This window comes from Lycium ferocissimum, chromosome 2, assembly GCF_029784015.1.
Source record: "Lycium ferocissimum isolate CSIRO_LF1 chromosome 2, AGI_CSIRO_Lferr_CH_V1, whole genome shotgun sequence".
NCBI lineage: Eukaryota > Viridiplantae > Streptophyta > Magnoliopsida > Solanales > Solanaceae > Lycium > Lycium ferocissimum.
In genome coordinates, this window is record NC_081343.1 from 58,575,679 (window position 1) to 58,586,618 (window position 10,940).

General features: G+C 35.4%; 1 protein-coding gene across 1 annotated transcript; it reads right to left on the reverse strand.

Annotated features, from left to right (window-relative positions):
• Positions 1-3,596: 3,596 nt before the first annotated feature.
• On the reverse strand, positions 3,597-7,373 carry LOC132046339 (uncharacterized). Its single transcript, XM_059436937.1, has 2 exons — positions 6,736-7,373; positions 3,597-5,500 (listed from the first exon to the last, which is right to left on the reverse strand). The coding sequence occupies exons 1-2, from the start codon at positions 7,057-7,059 to the stop codon at positions 4,106-4,108; spliced, it is 1,719 nt and encodes a 572-aa protein (XP_059292920.1). The 5' UTR covers positions 7,060-7,373; the 3' UTR covers positions 3,597-4,105.
• Between the last annotated feature and the right edge of the window lie 3,567 nt (positions 7,374-10,940).

Sequence of the window (10,940 nt, forward strand, 5' to 3'; positions counted from 1 at the left end):
GCATTTCAAATTGTCGGTTTTAATTCTTTGGGCGTGAACAAAGGGAATTAATTCTCAAAAATCTGTAAAAAAAGATAAATACAAACCCTGCCTTTCTGTTACGCCACGTCAGCGAAACTTTTGTCACTCTTTTATAATATATATATATATATATATATGATATTTTGAGTCTCATTATATCTTTTTGTCCTCAGTTCGTGAAAATTGCTTTAATACTAATCAGTTAAGCTCAGCTAGTAGGCTTTTTTTATGCGGAAAAGGGCTAAATATACCCCTGTACTATCGGAAAAGAGCTAAATATACCCCTAGTTATACTTTGAGTCCAAATATACCCCTCCCATTATATTTCGGTTCAAATATACCCCTGCTCCTTTAAGTTGTCCAAAGTGGGCATCTACTTTTTCCAAAGTGGACATCTACTCACATGTGGCATTGACATTTTTGGTGAGGTGGATGCCACGTGGCATGCCACCTGACACCCCCAACCCATTTTACTTCTCCCCTCACCTTCTTCTTCCACCACCATTGCAAATATGGGTTGGGATTGTGCTCTGTTTTTGTCCGGCGAAGTGGTCTTAGCGGAGGTACGGCAAAGTGCCGCCGGTGGAAGTTAATGAATTTATAATATGCTAACCTCTCAACTCTTAAGCAAATGAAATCACGATAACTTTCCCCAAAATCTGAGGTAGTCCAGTGGCCAAAGTTAATGAATTTATAATATGTTGAGAGGCTAACTCGTCCATTCAAGCTTCTCAAAAATTCTTTAACTTTTGCTTTCTCTTCCTCATACAATTTCAAGAAATACCGTGAGAGAATGGCAGATGAAGGACAGAATTTTGGATTAAGATGGGCAATTAATTGTTTGAAAGCAACATCATCTACTGACTTTGGAGGTGTACCGGATTGACAGAAAAACTTTGCCATAAGACGATAAGTTGTTTCTTCATTGATAACATGCTCCTTCCTAACATTACTACTGCTCGCATCCCTGAGATTTGCATTTCTTGGTCCACATTCATGACTTTTCCCCTTCCTTGATAAATCTGGAAAATGAAATAAAGTACCACTTAGAGGCCATTTGGTTGGAGAGATTATGAAAAATTGTTGCTTCTCTGCCTCGACCTCTAAGTCAACCCTTGGGGACCATGTTTAAGCTATATAAGAAGCATAGATACATTTTGTCCTTCATGACAAACTAATACCACTAAAACGTAACTTCCGCTGCAACAAATTTGGATTTAGTTGGAGGAAATTTTATTTATTCTGAGATAATATTGGGGTAGATTTGTAAACTGGAGTCATTGGACCAGATTAGACCGTATAAGCTTAATGTGGATTGAGTTCCATCCAGGGGGGCGTTGATTATACTAGCTGTCACATTATCTATTCCATCTTTTCAACGAATTAGAGTTTGAGGCTAATCCGATTAACTGTAATAAGCATATGCCTCAGTCCACCCAAATCAAGAATTAATCCAATTGGAATTACTCTCTTTTCCTTAATTACGGAAGATATAATCAATCAGAAACATATTTTATCTAATTTAAATTTAAAAGACGTCTGGATAATTAGTCCAACTTTCAGAGTTGCCTTACAAAAGGTTCCTGGAAGCAAGTTTTTGCAGATATTGCTAAAAAAGATAGCTAGATCCTGCCTATCCTCTTGTAAACAAGGAGTTCAAGAAGCGAGGGGAGAAAGGAAAATGGATTGGGGGTGTGAGGTGGCATGCCACCTCACAAAAAATGTCAACGCCACATGTGAGTAGATGTCCACTTTGGACAACTTAACGGAGCAGGGGTATGTTTAAATTGAAAGTATAACGGAAAGAGTATATTTGGACCCAAAGTATAACGAGAGTATATTTAGCCCTTTTCCGATAGTACAGGGGTATATTTGACCCTTTTCCGTTTTTTATGTTCTCACTTCGAATCTAGACCAGTTCAACAAGACCAAATCCATTAGCCTCACTAGTATGACGTTTCAAAAGTCGAGTTCTCTGAATTTAGTGGTGTATACAGCAACTACGAGGAACGTAATTTTGGAAAAGAAAAAAAAAAAGAAGAACCTTGCCACCAAGTCTGGGTGATATGGGAAAACACAAATCTATAGAGTTACAATAAATTATATTCTGTACTACCTCCGTTCATTTTATATCACATGCACTATTTGATTAAAATTGTTAATTTGGCTTAATACTATGTTAATAGTAGTCAAGGAAAATATTGAAGCAATTCGTGAAAAGTTAGTTTGATATGGAAAAAGCAGATCAAAGTCTAAAAGTTGGAGCAGTTCAATATAATTCATGAAAAACCTCATAATTTGATATCAATTCTTTCAACATCTTCTTTTTTAAGCGACACTTATTCACATCTAAATTATGAATCGGATATACTATAATACTAATTAACGCCCTACCCGTTCATCGGAAAATCTTGGTTTATATACATAAATAAATGAAACGGGTCAAATATTTTGGAATTACGTCCCAAAGTAGAAGGAGTATCATAAAAATTGCAAGGAAGTGAGTAATATGTAGAATAACACTAAGAAATTTAAACAGCTGAAAATGTGGTTTTGTTAACTTCGTGGTCTCGTTATCTTCTTTGTTACCATGTCACAGCTCCTATAGAGATGGGCTTTAAGAGACCCTCAACCGAAAAATGGTTGCCCAGAAGAGATTTTGCACTTCTGCTCCTATTTTGTGCTGGTCTTCAAAATCGAACTTATGCTTACAGGGGTATCAGTTACGCATTATAATATCCACAAATTATGCCAACGCCCTTGAAGAACCTATGTCCTGCTAGGCATAAGTTCGATTTTGAAGGGCAAAAATTAAAGACCAGCCCATTTGAAGGTCAAAAACTAAAGATCAGTCCATTTGAAGGACAAACCGTGCAATAGGATGTTCGAAGGGGTGACAAAGGGAAATTCATCTAGTTGCTATGTAGAAATTTTTCTGACTCAGCAATTCTACAGTAGGCACTGAAGAGTATCCCACCTGGAGACCTGGATTGTGAATGATGATGCTAAATTCAAGAAATCTAAGACATCAGTATGGCTTCGTGGGTGTCATCCAGTATGATGCAAACAGAAGCAAGAAAAAGTAAAAACAATCACCATCCAGTCACACATCATTCTGCTGGTGAATCAATTCAGCTGTCCGCTGAAAAAATTAACAGATATTACAACATGGGTATCTTTTGGGCCCCACCCCTAAAATCATTTGTAGGGACAAAATCCTTGGTGAATGACCTCACCTCTCAATTCTGTGATCTCTCATTTTCATTTCTTGAGGTCAATTTATATCCTTAAAGAAAATTGAAGTGAATAAATCTTCAATGAAGTTGCTAAACACTTCCTTTAGTAAAGTCCCCATTGTGAGTGAGTGATATACCATCTTCTAAGAAAGTAACAATCATTATCAAAGGCATCAATAAAATGTTAGTCTCGGGAATACAACCTGTTGAGTTTTCTCTATAGTTCTCTCCTTCCACCACTAAAACCTTCTGTTCGCCTTCAAAAGCAGAAACGAGAAACAGGGAAAGGAAACAGGATCTTGAGGAATGAAAAAGTTTAACCTCTAAGAAGCATGCATAAATAGAAATAAATCTCTTGTTTTATATTGACTTCTACGTACACAAACTATACATTTAAGCTCTTTAGTTCATTAATGACAGGATTAAAATGCCATATTTTATGCAATGGATGATGGCATATACAAGGCAAAAACATCGTATATGAATATATATTCTGGAGTTCATTTAAAAGATGAATGTCGTAGAAATACTTAACAAGCAGCTATGAAGAGATAAAACAGGTTCAGCTGCTCTCCACCGCCCCATGTGAGTCAACTACTAGTTCATGATATTCATGAAATTTGTACAATTACCTCAAAGAAGCAGCAAAATGAAGACGTCCCTCCACCTAATTCATGTGTTTAAGCACATTGCGCGCAATTGCGATTTTTGGCTTTCAATTCTTGCTTCCAAAAGCTTGGACTTCAAACCATACTTTGAGACTCCCCGTGGCCTTCAATACATCCTTTCACGGCTCGAGCGGTATGTGGATTTCTTAGGCAAACTGAGCAGCAATGATTCACAAAATCTTAGGAGGCTAGTGCCCTTTCAGCTGGTACACGCTCTGACAAAATAAGATCCACATTAGATGTTGATCCATTTGAAAGTCTTCCACTGTCATCGAATGAGATCGTCTTGCAGAAGTCATCATTTGACAGTGAGGATCTCCAAAGCTTGCGAAAAGAGGATCCTCTCTTCTTTGATTTCTTTGGTAATACCGAGGAGATTTCTCTGGTCTCAAAATCCAGAGAACCCAATTGACCAGTATCTTGCTCATGATTCACTTTGCCACATAAAAGATATCTGCTTCGGTCAATACCATTGACAGAATGCTCAGTTTCACCAATAGTGTAATTCGAAAACTGATCTTCAGCACGGGTCACTGTTTCCCTACCACTTGCATCTTTGCAACTCTCGTCATGATTAAGAAAGCCATTCAAACATTCACTGCTGGTGTTCAGAGCACCATTTCTACTCTTAGTACCAACAATTTGGATTGCAGAAGAATGGCAAGGAGTACTATAATCAGCACACTTATTAGTTCCAAATTTTGTAGCTTCACAGATAATAGAACTTTCATTAGGTGTATATATGTCATTTGATATTGGATCGCTAGAAGAGAACTCCTTTATTTCTTGGATGTTCAATGAGTCAACAACCTGCTTGACCACTTGCACTCCGCTTAAGTCATTCATGTTCACAGTTACATTGTTAGATCTCAAAAAGCTATGAAGTTCTGACATAAGATTACTCATCAGGCAATATTTTTCTTCTAAAATTAGCTTTGCATCAATCAGCTTCATTTGAACCCGTTCTTCGCGCCAAACCTCAGCCAGTTGCAGCATTCTTCTCTCTTCTTCCACTTCCTCCCCAAGTCTGGCACCTTCATTCTCTAATGCTTCAATTTCAGCTTTGTCTTCTTCAATCTCCTTGACTAACTCATTACACACATCCTCCAGCAACTCTCTAGATTTTCTCTCTCTCTCATAATCATGCATATATTTTCGGGCAGATAACTTCGAATCAGCTAGATCAACCAGCAATCTGGAATTAACAATATTCAACTGTTTACAATTTCTTCTTTCTCTTCTCAATTCTTCTTTTAAGCCATCAATTACAGCATGCATCTTCTGATACTCTCTTCTTATCCATGAGGTTCTTTCTTCGTTCAGCTTCCTCACAAGGTGTTTGAATTTCTTTCTAATTCGCGTCCTTTCAGCTTCTAGCTCTTCAACGCAAATTCTTGCTCGTATTAGTTCGACTTGTAAAGCAGGAGCAACTGAGGTAGTAGCAGTACGTTGACTTTCATAAAGCTTTACAAGGCCGGTGGAATGATTAACTTCTCTGGACATTTTGAAGTGGCCATGATTCCACTTTGTAGCTCCCTCCATCACAGATTTAGGAATTGGTATCCAAGAAGGGAGCTAGCAATAACGAAAATGTCATGCAAATGGTCAGAAAGTCTGGATTTTAATCAAAATGGAACATCCAGTTGAGCATCCAGTAGAAAGTATTAGAGGAAAGAGAGAAAGAAAGTGCGATCAAACGTAGAACAGGATCGGAGTAATGGAAACATGCATAAAATGGAACTGAAAAGAAGGATAGAGTAGGCAAGTTAGACCATATCTGCATACAGAAAAAACAATATAGTGGATGTGCTTTTGCAATGACCTGCAGCATGACTAAAGCAAAATATACGGGCATTCTGGGCGTGTGCATCCGGTACAAACATATAGCATAGTAGATGTACTTAGAATTTCAGTTTCATTACCTCGTGATGGTTAAGGAAACGAGTATATCATTGTCCCGGTGTGGATTTATACAACTAATGTAATATCATCACAAAGGTTGATGTTTTCTCATGACGTCATACTGATTAGTATCTATTACTTTCCTCCCTGTCCTACTTTAACTTCACATGCTTTAGTTGATAAAATTAATGAAAATCCTCGACTCCCCCATAATAAGCAGATCAACCCTCACAATTACCTGATCAATTCCCCAAACATGTCTTAATCTTGTGAAATTGCACCATGCGAGCAAGCTGGCCGTGCAGAAATGAGCCAATAATACATGAATCACTGATGCCAATTCAAACTTATGCCTATTTGACTTGCTCTTTGGTCATCAATAGAGCATTCGTTAACAGAGAAGTACAATCCAGACAGAATTCATCACTCATAGGACATAAATTATGCTCACTCCGCCTAAAAAATTTGGATTCATTGATCCTTGTACTTTGCAACGTAACAGTAATTTTAGAAAGCATACACAATCTAATCTTGAGGGCAGAGCTCATTTAAGTTTATTTTTTTGTGCTAGGCACTACTGCCTCGGTTCATAATAAGTGTCTACTTACTCTTTTTTTTTTTTTTTTTGGTTCAAAATAAGTAGAAATTGATTTGTCCTTATTTGTTAAGTGACCAAATCCCAATACCAGATAGTTTAGTCAAAATAGCTTAAAAAAAATTGATAGAAGTTAGTATTTTCTCAAGGTTAAGTGGACGCTTGAAATAACCTGGGAAAGTATATACAATTCCTCCCCAGCCCCAACAAGCAAGCATCCATATAATAAACGAAAGAGGGAATTGGGAGGAAAAAGAAACCGCAAAACAAGAAAGAAACAAAGGTTCACATATGGCAAACAAAGAAATCCTACCGGATGAATCATACCGCCGCCGAACTCCGCGGCCAAATGCCACAGGCGAGCGGCAAGCTTCCTGGCAGAGACAGTAGTCACCTTTGCCTCGCCATTAAAACCCTGAACTCCTCTGAATTCCATTTCTTTCCAAGGTTCATTCTGAAACTTGCTCAACAAGATATGATTGGCTAAGGCTGACTCACTTTCACCCTTTACCCTCCTCCTAGCTCCAGCCACTGGAGATTTTGTTTTCTTCCGGTGGTGGTTCAGCTTGTGATCACTAGTCAACTGATGCTCAATTGAACTTGCAGTGGACTTGTAAGTCCCATCTTTCATCTTCATCTCTCTTAACAACAACACTTTATTCCCATTGCCAATCTCTACTTAAATCAGGACCAATCTCTACTTGAATTCCAACTGAATTTACATATACTATATAATTAAAGAATTTACCTTATAGAAAAACTGATATTGCTGTACAGCGTCAATAGATGTATAGAATAAAATTGTGTATATTGCATTTTATTTGCATTATGGATCAGCTTAGAAAGTTTGAAACAGGGGAAAGGAAAAAACAAAGGCGGGTCTTGGAGGTTGGTCGAGTTGTCGGTCCACTGGAATTTTATACAGTAAAAAAGTGGGAAAATTTTAGCTAAATATCATTCGGATATCTAATTTACAAAATATGTATACATTTTATAGATAGTGTATACTTTATAATGCTAAATATACATTTACTATGCACACTTAACACAACATCAGCCGAATGTATGAATAATTTATACTTCGGCCGTATTTGATAAACTAATTGGCCTGGTACATTTCGGTAAATTTTCCTAAAAGATTTTCTTTTTGACAGTTCCCATGACTGACTGTGCCTTAGAGTGTGTGATGTTTTTTGTTTTGGTCCTCAAAGGCCAACCCCACAATGTTTAACTTTTCTCTTCTTAACTTTTTTTGCACGTATAGTAGTTTTCAGATGTCTAATAAAGAAATTTGATTCTTTTTAAAGAGTTGGGAACTTTGTATACTCAAAAACTCTTTAAAAAGACCAATTTTGAATTGAAAATAATAGCTAATTATGCAACAATATAATCTTATGATCATTTTGATTTGTGCACAATATATTCTTTCTTGAATTCATTTTAATCCAGGAAAAATAAACCAAAGCTCAATGTCGAATTAATTGACTTGTTGAAACACACATTTGGTTTCAGTGTTTTCCACCAGCTACCAAAGAAGTAAAGCATTATTCACGTCAAACCTACCATATCCTTTATGTTCAAACATAAGATTTTTTGCGTAATTTGACATAAACCCAATTCATGACTCTCTTATTGTAGTAGTAATAATGTTGATGAAAAAAGGGGGACAAATTGCTGTTGATGCTAATTATCGTGACTAATTTTAATCATCCACCGCAGCATATATCATGCCTCTAGCTAAACGTTTATGATTTCATTGGTGTCATTTCGTTTAAGCTTGTCGGAAATAAATTATTATCCGTAGTATAACTACTGTTTTCCTTTTACCTAGAATTGGGAGGAAATATAACTACTATCGTGTCAAATTCAACTCATTTACTTATACTCTTTCCATCCCAATTTATTCGATACTTTTCGCTTTTTTAGAATCAATTTGATTAAACTCTTAAATTATATTAGATTTGGCTAGTATGTTGCATTGGTGAAAACTTGAACCTCATATCGTTAGGCCATCAAGCTGAAGCGCTGCAGATCCTAGCAGAGTATCATGAATGAAGGCCTAAGTGATGCTCATCACTGTCGGACAGCGCCAAAAAGGAATAGATAGGTGGTTCAGTATAGTTTGTTGTAAATATCAAAAAAAGAGTTTGTTAATTATATACCATATTTTGATGGTTGAGTTCCCGAAGTGATGAGGGGAAAAGAATCCCAATGTATGGTCCTAATTTAAACACGCCACCTATTATATTAGATTAACTCAATATTTTAAGATTAAAAAGTAAATTTAAAAAATTTAAAGGAACCTATAAAAAACTTGACAACGCAAACTTGACAACGCAAGAAGACAATTGCATGTATGTATTTAGGATTTCTTGATTTTTGAACAGTTTCATGAAAGGAACTATAGTTGAAGAAAAAAAATATTCTTTTATTTTGTAGTTTCATAGTTATTTTTTGCTCTTTGTTTAATGCATATTCAAAATTAAAAAGGCCAAAATTACAAAATGAAAAAAATAGTTCTACCTTTGGTCAATTATCCTATTTTACCCTCAAATAATTTTTTTACCCACTAAAATAACTCAATCCGACCCAAAAAAAAAATTCGAAAAAATAATATGAATAATTTTTCCAAAAAAAAAAATAATAATTTCGTATTAGCTGAAAAAAAAATAATTTCCCAAATAAAAAATTATTTGAGGGTAAAATAATTTTTGTATAGTGAAGGGCTAGGATGATGCCACGTGGCAATAGTTACACAAGGGGTATAATATAAATACATGAACTATTTTTCAAAGTTCGCGGGTAATTTTGGCCCTTTTCCGTTAATACATGATCACCTTTTGATCATTTATAACCTTTAAAAATTAACATTTGTAGCATGATTTTCCAAATTAAGGTATTTTTTCTTGTATAGATTATAAATACATAGTAACACAAGAAAAATAAAACATATCCCTTGATTTAAGGCCATAACGGTTGGATCAATTAATTAGCTATTAATTGGTATTTTTTACCATACCCTTCCACAAATCAGATTTTAGATTACCTTTCCATAACCATTTTCTATTCCTCCATCCACTCTTCAACATTCAAACATAAAAAAATTCAAAATTCAAAATTTGAAAACATTCAACAGCCAGTATATTTGAAGTTTTCAATATTGATTTCGTTCTTGATTTACCCATGTATTTGATAGCATAACCAATGTATTTGAAGTTTCCAATCAAACCCCATGTATTTTATATTAAATCTCATGTATTTGTGTGAGTAACAATTTGCATCACCCATGTATTTTAGCGGTAATGTATTTGAAGTTTTCAATATTAATTTCGTTTTGATTTACACATATATTTGATAGCATAACCAATGTATTTGAAGTTATCAATCAAACCCCATGTATTTTTATATTAAATCTCATGTATTTGTGTGAGTAACAATTTGCATCACACATATATTTGAAACTGGATGAACTGATGGAATTAATTTGAACAAAATAAACAAAAATATAGAAAAACTTACATAAATACACCACCAACCACAACAATTGGTAGCTATATCATAGAACATACACAAATACATATATTTTTCATCTTCTCAAAACCCTAAAAAACCTTAGACCACCAAAAAAACCCTAGCCACAGATCAAATGCAACTTGGTCCAAATTTATGGGCACTGGTCCACAGCCCAAAATCTTGGCATTTACAGCTACAACTTGCCCACAATGGGAGATAAGCCCACAGCCATAATGAATGATCATTCTAGTTAGAACATCATTCACATAAAAAAAAAAAAAAAAAAAAAGTTAATTGTCTTCTTATATTTAACTTGTCCACAAAGCTTGAAATCATGGAAACCAAAAAAAATTTGAGAGAGGGGCGGCAACCACCCGTGGTGGTGGTGGTTGATAGAAGGAGAGAGAATTTTTTAGGGATTTGAGAAATGAAAAATCTGAAATGGGTAGTGAGTGAGAATAGAGAAAGTCAAAAATTTATGAAAAAGGAAAGAGAATGGTAATGTATATTAAGTGATTAATATTGTTACCATTAAAATGGGGATATGGGATTGGGGATGCTAAATTTTAGGTGTATTTGTGCACCAGTAACTGAAAGTTACTGTGTAGCTATATTAGTTAAATTCAAAAAGTATTTAGTTATTATTAGTAATTAAAACAAAAGGTAGTTAATATCATTAATTATGTACTAAAAGTAGCTATAACACGTAGTTTTCCTTTTTCTAAACATTTTCATTATTGTTGGTTATTGAGCAAGTAATTGTGTTTTTTGGGCCTCAAGAGCCAGCCCAACCCGATTCTACTGGGGCTGCGGGCTAAAAGCGGCTGGGCTTAACATCCTCATCTTTAAACATAACTCAAAAATCTTAGCCCAATCCTAGTTAATTAGCGAGTTGGGTTGGGGCAGTGTCATGTGCCAAGCCCATTTCGGCAGGTCTAGAATCTCAAAAGCTAGTTTGCTCAAATGAAATATTTCAAGGTTAAAATTACCTCTTGTTGTGACATT

Coding starts and splice junctions, on each gene's coding strand:
- LOC132046339 (XM_059436937.1), bottom strand. CDS start 7,059: ATGAAGATGAAAGATGGGACTTACAAGTCCACTGCAAGTTCAATTGAG. Junction 5,501..6,735: donor GCGGCGGTATGATTCATCCG/GTAGGATTTCTT, acceptor CGTTATTGCTAG/CTCCCTTCTTGGATACCAAT.